The sequence below is a fragment of the Salmo salar genome, chromosome ssa12 (genome assembly GCF_905237065.1).
Source record: "Salmo salar chromosome ssa12, Ssal_v3.1, whole genome shotgun sequence".
Taxonomy (NCBI): domain Eukaryota; kingdom Metazoa; phylum Chordata; class Actinopteri; order Salmoniformes; family Salmonidae; genus Salmo; species Salmo salar.
In genome coordinates, this window is record NC_059453.1 from 86,796,839 (window position 1) to 86,813,772 (window position 16,934).

A 16,934-nucleotide genomic window follows, 5' to 3' on the forward strand; every position below is an offset into this window, starting at 1 on the left:
ATTTGCATTTTAATGAGGGAAATAAGTATTTGACCCCTCTGCAAAACATGACTTAGTACTTGGTGGCAAAACCTTTGTTGGCAAACACAGAGGTCAGACGTATCTTGTAGTTGGCCACCAGGTTTGCACACATCTCAGGAGGGATTTTGTCCCACTCCTCTTTGCAGATCTTCTCCAAGTCATTAAGGTTTCGAGGCTGACGTTTGGCAACTCGAACCTTCAGCTCCCTCCACAGATTTTCTATGGGATTAAGGTCTGGAGACTGGATAGGCCACTCCAGGACCTTAATGTGCTTCTTCTTGAGCCACTCCTTTGTTGCCTTGGCCGTGTGTTTTGGGTCATTGTCATGCTGGAATACCCATCCACGACCCATTTTCAATGCCCTGGCTGAGGGAAGGAGGTTCTCACCCAAGATTTGACGGTACATGGCCCCGTTCATCGTCCCTTTGATGCGGTGAAGTTGTCCTGTCCCCTTAGCAAAAAACACCCTCAAAGCATAATGTTTCCACCTCCATGTTTGACGGTGGAGATGGTGTTCTTGGGGTCATAGGCAGCATTCCTCCTCCTCCGAACACGGCGAGTTGAGTTGATGCCAAAGAGCTCCATTTTGGTCTCATCTGACCACAACACTTTCACCCAGTTGTCCTCTGAATCATTCAGATGTTCATTGGCAAACTTCAGACGGGCATGTATATGTATTCTTGAGCAGGGGGACCTTGCGGGCACTGCAGGATTTCAGTCCTTCATGGCGTAGTGTGTTACCAATTGTTTTCTTGGTGACTATGGTCATAGCTGCCTTGAGATCATTGACAAGATCCTCCCGTGTAGTTCTGGGCTGATTCCTCACCGTTCTCATGATCATTGCAACTCCACGAGGTGAGATCTTGCATGGAGCCCCAGGCCGAGGGAGATTGACAGTTCTTTTGTGTTTCTTCCATTTGCGAATAATCGCACCAACTGTTGTCACCTTCTCACCAAGCTGCTTGGCAATGGTCTTGTAGCCCATTCCAGCCTTGTGTAGGTCTACAATCTTGTCCCTGACATCCTTGGAGAGCTCTTTGGTCTTGGCCACGGTGGAGAGTTTGGAATCTGATTGATTGCTTCTGTGGACAGGTGTCTTTTATACAGGTAACATGCTGAGATTAGGAGCACTCCCTTTAAGAGTGTGCTCCTAATCTCAGTTTGTTACCTGTATAAAAGACCCCTGGGAGCCAGAAATCTTTCTGATTGAGAGGGGGTCAAATACTTATTTCCCTCATTAAAATGCAAATCAATTTATAACATTTTTTACATGCGTTTTTCTGGATTTTTTGTTATTCTGTCTCTCACTGTTCAAATAAACCTACCATTAAAATTATAGACCGATAATTTTTTTGTCAGTGGGAAAACGTACAAAATCAACAGGGGATCAAATACCTTTTTCCCTCACTGTATGTTGACATAACCTGAAAGGCCACTAAGCAAGGAAGAAGCCACTGCTCCAAAACCGCCATAAAAAAACAGACTACGTTTTGCATCTGCACATGGGGACAAAGATCGTAGTTTTTGGAGAAATGTCCTCTGTTCCGATGAAACAAAAATAGAACTGTTTGGCCATGATGACCATTGTTATGTTTGGAGGAAAAAGGGGGAGGCTTGCAAGCCGAAGAACACTATCACAACCGTGAAGCACGGGGGTGGCAGCATCATGTTGTAGAGGTGCTTTGCTACAGGAGGGACTGGTGCACTTCACAAAATAGATGGCATCATGAGGCAGGAAAATTATGTGGATATATTGAAACAACATCTCTGAGACATCAGTCAGGAAGTTCAAGCTTGGTCACAAATGGGTCTTCCAAATGGACAATGACCCCAAGCATACTTCCAAAGTTGTGGCAAAATGGCTTAAGGACAACAATGTCAAGGCATTGGAGTGGCCATCACAAAGCCCTGACCTCAATCCTATAGAGAATTTGTGGGCAGAACTGAAAAAGCTTGTGCGAGCAAGGAGGCCTACAAACCTGACTCAGTTACACCAGCTCTGTCATGAGGAATGGGCCAAAATTCACCCAACTTATTGTGGGAAGCTGGTGGAAGGCTACCTGAAACGTTTGACCCAAGTTAAACAATTTAAAGGCAATGCTACCAAATACTAATTGAGCATATGTAAACTTCTGACCCACTGGGAATGTGATGAAAGAAATAAAAGCTGAAATAAATCATTCTCTCTACTACTATTCTGACATTTCACATTCTTAATAAAGTGGTGATCCTAACTGACCTAAAACAGGGAATTTCTACTAGGATTAAATGTCAGGAATTGTGAAAAACTGAGTTTAAATGTATTTGGCTAAGGTGCAAATGCCTTTTATGCTAGCTTCGAGGCATGCAACACTGAAGCTTTCATGAGAGCACCAGCTGTCCTGGATGATTGTGTAATCACGCTCTCCGTAGCCAATATGAGCAAGACCTTTAAACAGGTCAACATTCACAAGGCTGCGGGGCCAGAAGGATTACCAGGGCGTGTACTCATAGCATGCGAGGACCAACTGGCAAGTGTCTTAACTGACATTTTCAACCTAGTCCCTTTGCCCAAGAATGTGAAGGTATCCTGCGGAGACTGAAAAGATTTGGCACGGGTCCCCACATCCTCAAAAAGTTATACAGCTGTACCATCAAGAGCATCCTGACCGGTTGCATCACCGCCTGATATGGTAACTGCTCGGCATCTGACCATATAGAGGGTAGTGTGTACAGCCCAGTACATCACTGGGGCCAACCTTCCTGCCATCCAGGACCTATATACTAGGCAGTGTCAGAGGAAACACCAAAAAATTGTCAAAGACTCCTGTCACCCAAATCATAGACTGTTTTCTCTGGGGGTGAAGTGACTATGCATAGTCACTTTACCCCTGCATACATGTACAAATTAACTTGATTAACCTGTACCCCTGCACTTTGACTCGGTACTGGTACCCCCTGTATATAGCCTCGTTATTGTTATTGTGTTTTTATAATTTTTTACTTTAGTTTATTTAGGGCATATTTTCTTAACTCTTTCTTGAACTGCATTGTTAGTTAAGGGCTTGTAAGTAAGCGTTTCACGGCGCATGTGATAAATAAGAATTGATTTGATAATCCTCCACCCGAGGGAGGTGATGCCCCTTGGATAACGTCGAGACGCTGCAGAACGAGGAGGACCTCTTCCATAGCCATTCCCAGTTGAGCCAGCTGGTTGTGGTGTTGGCGAAGTAGGTTTCCCTGTTCGCTGACCATCTGGGAGAAGCCTTGATCAACTGCTGCTTCCATAATATTGAGGCGTTATTTTGTAACATAGACGCTGGGAGTCAGGTGCATTTGGAGAGTTTAATAGAACACGAACAATAAACAATACAAAAACAGGAGTAGCGTTGGGACATAGGAACAGTCTATAATGGCTGATGGGAAATAACAACAGAGTGCTATATATATGGGGAGTAATCAGGAAGGTGATAGAGTCCAGATGTAACTGATGATGAGGCGCAGGTGTGCGTAATGATGGGTAGCCAGGGCCGGTGGTTGTAAACTGGAGACGTCGAACGCAGGAGGTGAGGATCAGATGTGACAATTGCATTTGACTTTATTTTGTAAATTGTGTATATGCAGGGCTCCCTTGTAAAAGAGACCTTTGTCTGAATAGTGACTCCCATTCAGATAAAGGTAAAATAAATAAATATTATATTCACCCATTTTGTACATTCTTTTCATATGAAAAGTGTAATTCTGAAGTACATATTTGAAGTACAGTTTGACAGCAGACTCTGGTGATAAATATGAAAAAGAATCACCTTGAAATAGAAAATGCAAGTCTATGGCTAAAATGACTGTATATCCCAGCTCCTACAGCGGCTGAAAACATGCCCACCTTGGAAAGCCAACATTATCCTTAAAGGCCCAGTGCAGTCAACATTCATTTTTTCAGTGTTTTATATCATATTATACAACATCTGTTGAAACTAACACTGTACAATTCTGAAAACATTTTATCGGTGTTAATTTATGATAGTTGCTGGTTGAAAATACAATCTACACAGCACCTTCTAATCAGCAGGTTTGCATGGGCTGGAGTTTCCGATTTCCATGGTGACATCACCATGCTGTAAATTGGTAAATAGACTAATAAAAAAGAGAGTTCCAAACATCTTTGCCAATAACAGCTAATTTTCAGTTTTCCTCTTCCCACTCAGATCCAGCAGTCCTAGCAAAATTCTTGCTTGAGATTTTAATGGAAATATTTTATAGTAAGGTACCTAATTTTTACCCAGAAATTATTAGAAATGTACATAAAAATGGCTGCATTGGGCCTTTAAACATCTCTGCCTGCCAGCCTGCCTGCCTGCCTGCCTATCGGTATACAGAGAACTCTGACGCTTCCATCTGACCCACTTGCATTTGGCAATGGGATAAGAGAACAGGCTTGGGTCGGGGCCTGCCTTTGAAAAAATCTGAGTAGTCTTGGATGTAACTTCAAACGTCAGCAAGGAAACAAAACAGGCAAAAAACAACAAAGAAACAAACAAACAGCCTGTGAAGAAAAACTGAGCCGTGGAGGTGGATGTTCAGAGCGGGATAGGGTGATTCCAGAGGTTATGTGTGTCTGTGTTTGGGGTGGGGTTGGGGGTGAGGGAGGAAGGGGGTGTGTGACACAGTGGGCCAAGAGCCATCTATCACGGCCTGGTGTTTGACTCACCAAACGCCTGTACTTGAGCTGCATTCTCCATTATTCATTGTGTGGAGGGCCTGGGTGAGGCAGACTTTTTTTATTTTAGCCAGGTTAATAATGTATACCTCCTCTCTCTCACACAGGCAGGCAGACAGGCAGACAGGCAGACAGACAGACAGACAGGCAGACAGGCAGGCAGGCAGACAGGCAGGCAGACAGGCAGGCAGACAGGCAGACAGGCAGGCAGACAGGCAGGCAGAGATGTAGGCAGAGATGCAGGCGGAGATGCAGGCAGAGATGCAGGCAGAGATGCAGGCAGAGATGCAGGCAGCCTGGTGTGCAGGTGACTGCTACATTACTGTTGGGCTAGACAGGAGCTCAGTTTGTTTGATTTGGGGACCCTGAGGGCTTCCCTCCATGTTGACAACCACCACCACCCCCCACGGAGAGACAGTGGGAGAGGGACACCATACACTAGATTAGGGGGCTCAGTGACATGTTTTCGCCAAGGACTTAGCTACATGGTTCTGTAAACAGGTGACATCTGTGAAAAATGATTATGGGCTCAATTGAATGGAACCTGCATTGTGGTATTTAAAGGGCGACTGCACTTCTTGATTTGGCCTCATTTAAGTTTTGGTTCATTAAGAAAAGGTAGCGGCCATGGCTGAATTCAAACATCAGTTGGTTTGGGGCTGTGTGTTGATGTAGGTGTCTCCTGTGTGTGTTCACAGGTGGGAAGAGTTTGGCAAATTATTTAGCCAATTATCTTCAGCTAGTGTGCGAACATGGCAAAGTTGGTTTAACTTTGGGTAGACCATCTCCAGGGCTAGTTAGGGACCGTCAATAAATTACACAATGTAAATGAGACAATATTTTCATATCGCACACCTTTTAGTTTTCCCATTCAATATCATTATTTGAATTTCTACAATTTATAGTTGGTTTGAGGTTTTTAAGTCATTGAAATTTGAGCCATTGGAATTTAACATATTGTCTCCTGTACATTGTGTAATTTACAGATGGTCCCTAACTAGCCCCATAGGGATATCCAAAGTCAACCCAATTTACCACAGGCATTACGATTGGTTCGCGTGCAGCTTCACTTCGAATTGATAATTACTTGTGTGCTGCCAGATGTGGGCAGGATTGAAACAAACCTTAATTGACTTTGTGACGCAGTCAAGAACACAAGTCTCACAAAACAATATTGGGTGACTTGACTTTATTACAAAAATTATCCTATTAATCTTTGTAGCATCATATCGATGCCACATAGGCTGTTTTCTAAATTAGAAGTTTGTTTTTAAGCAGTAGGTTTTTGTTCAATGGTCTAATAAAACTCTGATTTTTTGGGGGTTCTGTAAAAACCTACAACATGGTAAGCTCCTAAAAAGATAGATACTTACAGTTTTCAGAATAAGAAGTGTGCGTGGGTAGTAGCATTCATTGAATTATTTGTTTTCTATATGTGCTAATGTGTGTTTTTACGATGTTAAAGTGGTAATACATTATTTTGTAATAAATAGAGTCCCCCTATAAATCAACAAACTATCAATAGACTATCAGTGGCTCACCATCTCTCCATATTGATCCAAGTCCTATTTATGGCTGATACAAATGACGGTGTCACTTCACATCACTGACAGATTCACAATAACAAATCACCTCCACAAAGCCCCCAGGGCATCTCTCGAACGACCTTAGCAGCTCTCCATTCTCCCCATGTCAAAGAGCAGACACAGAGCCTCACACTGGCCAGGCAAGACCAGACCAGGGGTTAGAATCCTTCCGGTAATGTCACCAGTCATGCCCTCACCTCTGCTTTCACATCATATCAATCAACACACATCACACATAACAAGCGTCACAGAGCAATTTCACAGGACAAGTGTTGTGATGTAAGAGAGAATTAGTTGGATGTCTGTGATGAGAAGCTGGATAAGTTTGCAAAATAACAGGCCTACAAAGGGCTTACTGTGTTTGGACTAAGGATGTGACAAATGGAATTAATGTTAACTGAACACAGGACTGAGGTGAGAGAAGCTGGATAAGTTTGCAAAATAACAGGCCTACAAAGGGCTTACTGTGTTTGGACTAAGGATGTGACAAATGGAAAACATTTCTTAACTGTTAAACTGCCATTTTTTTTACGGTTTTCTTTTAAAACGATAATAAAAATCATAAAATTCCACGTCAATTCACATTGCAGAATAATGTTCCTATTAAGGCTATATGACCACTGAAGTTCTATCTACCGCGACCCTTTACAGACACAGAACGCAGCTACAGTAACGTGGATAATTTAACTTTTCAGACAACTAAAAAAAGTGTAGCATTAGAAGCGTCGGTCTCTTTTCAGACAGTAGAATTCTGCTCCGGCATGATGTTCTATTGTTTCCCTGACAACAATAAACATTGCTGATTGATGTGCTGCTGTGTTGTTTAAGCAGTTTTTTATGTAGGATAGCTAGATGTGCTTTCGTTCTATTAAATGTCTTGATAAGTAGCGATATTTAACTAACTTGAAATTACTTTTTTAGGAAAGAGTGGTCTGCGCTCAGGCAGCAGGCACGCTAGGATTGCGAGTTCAGTCGCCAAGTGATGGAAGTTAGGAATTACTTTACAGACAAGTAAAATCTCATTCATGTCTCCAGAGACGGTTTCGTGTCTGCGTTGAAAAAGCTGTAGTCTACCCTAAAAGCCAAATCATCCCAGCTCGCACAGTGGAACTGGCCCGATTCCGGCTGATAGTAGTGGCACTCGGCTGACACGGAACCCAAACCGGCTGTGCGCGTGCGCCATCGTGCATATATTTATTTTGTCCCCCTACACCAAACGTGATCACGACACACAGGTTAAAATATCAAAACAAGGTTGAAAAGCATTAAACATGTATGGCAATTTAGCTAGTTAGCTTGCACTTGCTAGCTAATTTGTCCTATTTAGCTAGCTTGCTGTTGCTAGCTAATTTGTCCTGGGATATAAACATTGAGTTGTTATTTTACCTGAAATGCACACACATAAAACGGCCAACCGAATTGTTTCTAGTTATCTCTCCTCCTTCCAGGCTATTTCATCTTTGAACTTATATGGTGATTGGCATCTAAACTTTCATACTATTACCACGACAACCGGCAACACAGTTCGTCTTTCAATTACCCACGTGGGTATAACCAATGAGGAGATGGCACATGGGTACCTGCTTCTATAAACCAATGAGGAGATGGGAGAGGCAGGACTTTCAGCGCGATCTGCTTCAGAAATAGGAATGACTTCTATTTTAGCCTTTGGCATCGCAGACGCTCGCGAGCAGTGTGGGTGCAATAATTGAATAACATGGATTTCTAAAAGTATTTTGCGACGCTCGCGTACGCGACGTGTCCGGTCTGGTCAGCATGTGAGAGTCAGACTCGGCCAACGTCATTTGGCCCGAGTCTGGGTCGCCTTCGGCAGTATTACTTATGGCTAGGATGCGGGGATTGAGCTCGGGATGATTCTGGTGTGAGTTATCTGGTCCAAATGTATTACTTAGGGCTCGGTCCGATTGGGGCTACTCTCTGGCAGATGATTACACGGCTGCTTTATATAATTAACATTTCATGATTTATTTTTCCATATTTTCTCATTGTTTCTGTGATAAAAAAAATTCTATTAACATTTAAGTGAAATTCTTTAAGAGTCCTGTGTAGTATTTCAGTATTTTGATACTTTGTCAAGGCACTTGATAAGCATTAAAAACTTTGTGGAAGGAACTTCCCGAGTGGCGCAGCGGTCTAAGACACTGTGTAACCATGCAAACTGCATTTCTACAGATGCTGGTTCGAGACCCATGAGGCGACACACAATTGTCCCAGTGTCATCCGAGTTAGGGGAGGGTTTGGCCGGCTGGTATGTGCTTGTCCCATCGTGCTGAAGTGACTCCTGTGGCAGGCTAGGCGGATGCACAGTGACACGGTCACCAGGTGTACAGGTGTATGGTGTTTCCTCCGAGACATGTTTCTTTGTGGATGGGTATAATTTGCATGTGTAAAATGTATAATAGTAATATTTAAAATGACTAAATCGGGTAATTTTGTATACATTTATTTACATTTGCATCTGCCCACTTCTGGGAGGATTCTGGTAAGATGCCGGCAAAGTAGGCTGAATTCTGGTAGACGGAAACGGCCAGATGTATTGGGCCGATTCTGAGCAGTCATTCATTTTGATTCCGGGCCGAGTCCGACACCCGATTCCGGGCCGATGCAATCAGTTCCGGCCCCGGGAAGCGGGCCGCTTCTGGCTGCTCCTCATTGCTAGCTGGGATGCTTGCTCTGGAAATGCGATCAGGAGGCTCCTTACGGAGGGTTTGACACAATCACGGAGGGTTTGACACAATCACAGAGCTTGCGGAGGCCAAATCGAGCTCCATACTGCATCGCTGTGCTTCTCCCAAATGTTTTAACAATGTGGAGGGCTCTGTAAAGCTCTGTATAGCTCTGCATTGACATGATTGGTTGACGGTAGGTTGGGACGAGAGGTCCTGTATAAACACTCACTTCCTTGACAACTTTCTACTCAACAGCTCTGCTCTGACTTCTGCGGAGGCACAGTAAATGCTATATACGGCCACTGCAGATGTCAGATTGACCATGCAGAGCCTTTAACAGCCAAACAAACACGCAGTAGCCGAGGCGCTTTCAAGGGGCCACCTACCATTATATTATAGGGTAATCGATATAGGCTATACCGGTTGCCTACTGTAATTTCATGTCATGAGCGAAAAACGCCTCACCCATTCAGAAACGAAGAGGAGCCTACTCTGTGCTCGCAAGACTGGCCCGAAGATACTTCTGTACTATGGAGACATCAGTCACATGAATAGTCTAAACTAGGATATTCTGCATGCATCAGACCGAATACAGACTGAAGACTGAATACACACCTGTGTCATTAGCTAAGAGAAAGAGCAGGCAGGCAGGCCAGCTGGAGGGAGAGAGAGGAGGGGCAGGCAGAACCATGTGGATATGTCTTGCTAATCTGCATCTTGCAATGTCTTAATTGTCTTGCGTGCCTCACATATTCACCAAAGTAGCCTAAAGTTTGCCTCTTCCTCTCTGGCTTGATTTAAATTACACAACTTTCCCCAGGCCTTTATAGCCATATAATCTGGTTAGGCTATAACATGGAAAATAATGTTTTGTGATAACTTTACTGTGATTTTAATTGTTTTTTCATTTAGGGTTTTTTCTTAATACTAAGGATACCAACTTTGTTTAAATATTGTAATGTTTAAACTGTTCACACCCCTAGTTTGGACTAAGATAATGAAGCAGGGTGCTTGGGACCCATGTTGATTTTCTGTACTGTAGGTCCACTGTTATGGACGTTCTTACTCATTGTAAGCCTTGCCACACGTGATATTATATGATTGAGCCTTCAATGCTAGTGCAGCTACTATGTCAATCCTACTGTGTCATTCAATCCCTATTGGTGACAAGCAAAGAACAAAATTGAAATAACAACATCATTTAGTTTCTTTATCAGGGGTAGGCAATTGTTTGTTTGTGTGTTTGTTTTTTGTTTGTTTGTCCATGAAGCTTTGAATCAGGGCTTAGTTTGAGCCTGACCAAAGGTGGTCTTTTATCCCAGCTTCCTGATGAGTCTCACTGACATGTGAAGATTAAACTGTACCTCCCGAAACGCGAACAGAAAATTACAGCCTAATGTATTTTTAGATGTTAGATGTTGGTGTGTGAGGTCTGTTAGAAAGTGAGACTCTACATGTATCTCAGTCTATGCAGCTCTGACATTGCTCGTCCATATATTTACATATTCTTAATTCCATTCCTTTACTTAGATGTGTGTGTATTAGGTATTTGTTGTGAAATTGTTAGATAATACTTGTTAGATATTGCTGCACTGTCGGAACTAGAAGCACAAGCATTTCGCTACACCCGTATTAACATCTGCTAAACACGTGTATGTGACCAATAACATTTGATTTGATTTGGATTAAGGCATATCTTGGAACAGTGTGCATTGGTGTACTGACACATCCTGTCGCCTGGCTCCGAGCCCTACGCTCCGTGCTGCTTTTCAGGCCAAGAGCATGGAGCCTCCGCCACTCACTAATTGAATGACACTAATATGTGCCAATACACAAATAGGAACACCTATGAATGTGTGTGATAACGAGACCCACTTATACTTCTTCACACTAAATATGTTAGCATGTTGTACTTAAAGGGGATTGTTACTATGACCATGTTAACAGTAAAGAGAGGACAACTAACATAACTGTTACTATGACCATGTTAACAGTAAAGAGAGGACAACTAACAGAACTGTTACTATGACCATGTTAACAGTAAATAGAGGACAACTAACAGCACTGTTACTATGACCATGTTAACAGTAAAGAGAGGACAACTAACAGCACTGTTACTATGACCATGTTAACAGTAAAGAGAGGACAACTAACAGCACTGTTACTATGACCATGTTAACAGTAAAGAGAGGACAACTAACAGCACTGTTACTATGACCATGTTAACAGTAAAGAGAGGACAACTAACAGCACTGTTACTATGACCATGTTAACAGTAAAGAGAGGACAACTAACAGCACTGTTACTATGACCATGTTAACAGTAAAGAGAGGACAACTAACAGAACTGTTACTATGACCATGTTAACAGTAAAGAGAGGACAACTAACAGAACTGTTACTATGACCATGTTAACAGTAAAGAGAGGACAACTAACAGAACTGTTACTATGACCATGTTAACAGTAAAGAGAGGACAACTAACAGCACTGTTACTATGACCATGTTAACAGTAAAGAGAGGACAACTAACAGCACTGTTACTATGACCATGTTAACAGTAAAGAGAGGACAACTAACAGAACTGTTACTATGACCATGTTAACAGTAAAGAGAGGACAACTAACAGAACTGTTACTATGACCATGTTAACAGTAAAGAGAGGGCAACTAACAGCACTGTTACTATGACCATGTTAACAGTAAAGAGAGGACAACTAACAGCACTGTTACTATGACCATGTTAACAGTAAAGAGAGGACAACTAACAGCACTGTTACTATGACCATGTTAACAGTAAAGAGAGGACAACTAACAGAACTGTTACTATGACCATGTTAACAGTAAAGAGAGGACAACTAACAGCACTGTTACTATGACCATGTTATCAGTAAAGAGAGGACAACTAACAGCACTGTTACTATAACCATGTTAACAGTAAAGAGAGGACAACTAACAGCACTGTTACTATGACCATGTTAACAGTAAAGAGAGGACAACTAACAGCACTGTTACTATGACCATGTTAACAGTAAAGAGAGGACAACTAACAGAACTGTTACTATGACCATGTTAACAGTAAAGAGAGGGCAACTAACAGCACTGTTACTATGACCATGTTAACAGTAAAGAGAGGACAACTAACAGCACTGTTACTATAACCATGTTAACAGTAAAGAGAGGACAACTAACAGCACTGTTACTATGACCATGTTAACAGTAAAGAGAGGACAACTAACAGCACTGTTACTATGACCATGTTAACAGTAAAGAGAGGACAACTAACAGCACTGTTACTATGACCATGTTAACAGTAAAGAGAGGACAACTAACAGAACTGTTACTATGACCATGTTATCAGTAAAGAGAGGACAACTAACAGCACTGTTACTATGACCATGTTAACAGTAAAGAGAGGACAACTAACAGCACTGTTACTATGACCATGTTAACAGTAAAGAGAGGACAACTAACAGCACTGTTACTATGACCATGTTAACAGTAAAGAGAGGACAACTAACAGAACTGTTACTATGACCATGTTAACAGTAAAGAGAGGACAACTAACAGAACTGTTACTATGACCATGTTAACAGTAAAGAGAGGACAACTAACAGCACTGTTACTATGACCATGTTAACAGTAAAGAGAGGACAACTAACAGCACTGTTACTATGACCATGTTAACAGTAAAGAGAGGATAACTAACAGCACTGTTACTATGACCATGTTAACAGTAAAGAGAGGACAACTAACAGCACTGTTACTATGACCATGTTAACAGTAAAGAGAGGACAACTAACATAACTGTTACTATGACCATGTTAACAGTAAAGAGAGGACAACTAACAGCACTGTTACTATGACCATGTTAACAGTAAAGAGAGGACAATTAACAGCACTGTTACTATGACCATGTTAACAGTAAAGAGAGGACAACTACCCAGTTAGCAGTGAGCACTCCGGAGGCCGGCGTCCCTCCAGAGTGGTCGAGCGACGTGCGACAGCTTTTTTGCCCATCTTCTTCATTCACCCCCGATATGCCGCTTTGTAAATTGGCAGCCGTTCTCCTGCCATTCACTTGCCGTTTTCCTCACACAAAACGTTCGGTGGTGATAAATACAAACAATTCAACCGATCTTTAGTTCCAGTGTTCCTTTTTATTTTATGAAAGCTAGTTACTGGCTACTATCAAGGCGTCAAAGACGGGTCTGAAAACTCGATAAAAGAAAGGAGGTAACAAGGATAACTTCCTGGTGAAGGTTTTTTGGCTTCTTCTGTGGTGTTTAAGAGGTGCCACCACCAATATTGTACGTAGTGATCAACACTTTTCTTCAAGTGTGTGAGGCGGTTTAGGGAATGGCATTTATTGCTAGAAAGGAACTGTTTGTATTGCTTCAAATATAGTATATTAACTCAATGGCAAAAATGTAGGCTATTTTTGGTCATAATCATGATATCATGAATCTACTGTAAATTATTAGGTGTATCACTTTTTGTGTCATCCTCTATGATTTTAGATGCAGTATGGCCACATGTGGTTGTATTGTGTTTTTAAATTGGCAAAAAAATCGAATCATATTAAAATCACAACAAATGTAAGGTATTTATAGAAACAACTAAAACAGCTTGCAGCCTCTGGCTGGCTGTGATTAGCTGGAAGGTGGCAGGCCGAATTTGAGGTTAGAGAAATTCCTTGCTATTGTCTTTCAAATTAACTCATGTCTAGATGGCTTGCCTAGGGCTTATAGCTGTCCTCTGAGTGGAGGATAAACGCCAGAGATGCAAAAGTGGCCTGCCAAGGGATTATACCGGACCTACTGTATGAGTGGAGGCTACCCACCAGAGATGCAAATCATGTCTTGAATGGCAAATTCCCCTCGCCCGCTGGTAGTAGGAAATTATAGTTTTGGCCGTAGGGAAAGCAGAAAATAGCAAGCGGGAGGAATTTTTCGCGTACTCGGTAACAGCACTGTTATTATGACCATGTTAACAGCAAATATGGCACATGTCATACTGTACTTTGTAAAGGCCCTTTGGATTAATATTCACAGGTTGGCATTTATTGTAGGTAGCTCTGCAGGGTAGTCATCAAATCTGATTTTAAACCTAACCTTAACACTAACCTTAACCACATTGCTAACTCTAATGGCTAATCCTAGCCTAAGATGAAGAACAAAATATATTTTTTTTTACGATAGGCCTATTGCCAATGTTGACTTTGCAGCTGGGCCATCTAGCGGAAACCACTTAGTTCTGCCTCTTGGGCAAGACTCATGACAATAAACGTCAACCTGCTTCTTTGTGAGGGCCCTTTGGGTTAATGTTCAGTGAAATACTTGGCGTAATAGGGTGTCAAAATGAATCATGTGCAGTATGTTTTGAAATTACATATGCTGTACCATACGTACTGTACCACCAAGCAGGGGCTGATGTCATAGACCTTCATAGTTCCAGAATTTGCTGATGATGGCAGCTGTTTTGGTGAAGCAGGAATCCAAACTAGTCTAATTGGAATGCATAGCAATAGAGTTCTAATTCCTAATACTACAGTACAATGTGTTTGACTCTGACACCCTAGGACAGGTGAGTGATGGACATAGCAGCTGGGGATTCAAACTCAGCCTGGTGTATGCAGCCCGTTTGACAGATAGATCTACACTGTATGACAGATATAGAATATAGATTTACACAGTAACAGGCAGTGTGGTGTGGGTCTTACTTTGAGATGGATCTTTTGGAATAAACAACGTTCTATCTATGTTGTGTAATTAATCACTCAATCTTCTTCTGGTTTTGTAGCCCAGCAGCCAGGTCAGACTGACTGAGGTTTTTACACACTGCCTGTGTCATAAATAGCTGCAAATCCTAGTTTAATCTGTAGTGTCCATTAATATGAACTAACACCTTGCTATCTCCCCTGTTTACAGGTCACGCGATAGTGCTGTCTGTCCTGGATCTGAAGACTTGGTGTCGTCAGTCGTTTCTTCCTTGACAGAAACCACTGGGTCTTCTTGGATGTGAGAACTATGTATTGAATGATTTTGGGAAGGAACCAGGGACCAGTAAGGGAACATGGAAAACTCCTGAAATTCTACTGAACGGATGCAGAGTAAAGACTTGACCTGGAAATAACATAGAACCACCTATCCAGACTACTGGACTACCGATTACATCCAATTCCTAGCCGTTATTGTATCACCCACCAAATTCCTGTTTGTGTTTTTTCCTTCAACGGACTACTACAGTAGGAGATCCAACCTGCAAGGTATTTATTCATTAAAAAGACAAACTGTGGATTACGCAAGCAAGATAAACCTTAATTCGAAACATGTGACGTGACATTTTCAAATCTTTTTCCTCTTTTTTGTCACTGAGAGCTCAGTGACTCCAAAACAATGTGTCTGTGTTCAAGATCGATTTTAGATCATAAGCATTTCCATTCATTTTTAGCCTTATGAAGCAGATGTCTCTTCTTTTTAAGGTTTTTGATTTGGAAAAAAAATATTAAGTGTTTTTGAGAATTTGAGACATCAAAGGAGATGGCACAGTAGAAAAACAGTTCTAACTACTACGTTTCAGTGTTTTGAATGAAAAGACACCATCCCACTGGGCACAGACATCAATTCAACGTCTATTCCATGTCGGTTCAACGTCATTTCATTGATTGGACGTGTAAACAATGTTGATTTAACCAGTGTGTTCCCAGTAGGATGGTTTCACCAAACCAATTAAAATGACATAAGCTGAGCTCCAACTGTTTTAATAACTGTTTTACTATCTGTTTTTAAAAGCCTGGTGACCAACATTGAGTAAAAGTGTCAGTATTATCTCAATAAACCTATTTCAAAAGGATACCACTGGATGAAAAATGGTTTGGTTTTGTATCATAGTTTCAAACGTCTCTACAACACAATAGATTTTACAACATTGCCGAGGCCACCATCACAAGACCATCAAATACTGTAAATAAAAAATAAAAAGCCAAGAATTTCAACACCCCTATTGTGCATATAAACCCCCACAATACAAGCACAAAATGTAATTTAAAAAAAATCTTTCCATGCACTTGTTTGTGCTATATCACAGTAGCGCAATACTGAATGTTAACGTTACTGTGAGGCAGGATATCAACAACACTAAAAGTGGTAATTCTGACATGGTCCTGTCATGGGGATTGATGACGCATTATGAAACAGAGGTCAGAATGGGAAACCATGAACTGCGTGAAAAGGAGGCAACCTGGATAGGAGGCAACCTACTGCACTGACGTCATATAGCACCTCTCCCACAGGTAGCCTAGCAGTTAAGAGTGTTGGGCCAGTAACCTAAAGGTATCCCCTTTTTTCATTGCATTCTCTCAGAAACCATCAACTGTCACAGAGTTGGCATATGCATGAACTTAGATTACATGAAAAAAGTCCCTGTATGTCACAGTCCCAGACAACCTCTGTGGGACTTGTCTTGTGCAAGGGTAATGATGTTAGCATACTATCATTTTCCAGTATCCACACTGGAACTCATTTACAATTAGCCAGTCCTGCAAATAGTGGACTAATTGAAGTGGAAGAGCGCTGATCATTAATTCAGAGTTGTATTAATTTAGAGTTGTGTTAATTCAGAGTTGTGTTAATTCAAAGTTGTATACATGGCACACTGTTTTTCCTCTGGTCTTCACCCCCCTTCTGAAGACTGTGTTTGTGCTTTTTATGAAGAAATTCACACAGCGAAGAAAAATACATAAAAATATAATAGTAGACGTTGATTAACCCACAGTGGAGTGGTATAAGAACACCAAATAAATTAAATAAAGACATGTTTTAAGGGTAACCAAAACAAATACTGTAAAATGGACCATTCGGGTTAGTTTCTTAAACCAACTGCTGGCGTTTTTTTGCCATTTAGCGAGTACCCTGTTTAGTGAGTACCCCATTACCCTGCCTTC

General features: G+C 41.7%; 1 protein-coding gene across 2 annotated transcripts in view; it reads left to right on the plus strand.

Annotated features, from left to right (window-relative positions):
* LOC106566044 (chemokine-like protein TAFA-2) overlaps positions 1 to 15,846 on the plus strand; it is a 140,790-nt gene extending 124,944 nt beyond the window's left edge. For both annotated transcript variants that reach the window (XR_001319791.2, XM_014133851.2), the window contains exon 5: positions 14,920 to 15,846. Coding sequence is in view for 1 of the 2 variants with exons in the window: in XM_014133851.2 (XP_013989326.1) it covers positions 14,920 to 14,931 (12 nt within the window). In the remaining variant the exon portion in view is untranslated. The remainder of the gene's footprint in view (positions 1 to 14,919) is intronic.
* Positions 15,847 to 16,934: the final 1,088 nt, after the last annotated feature.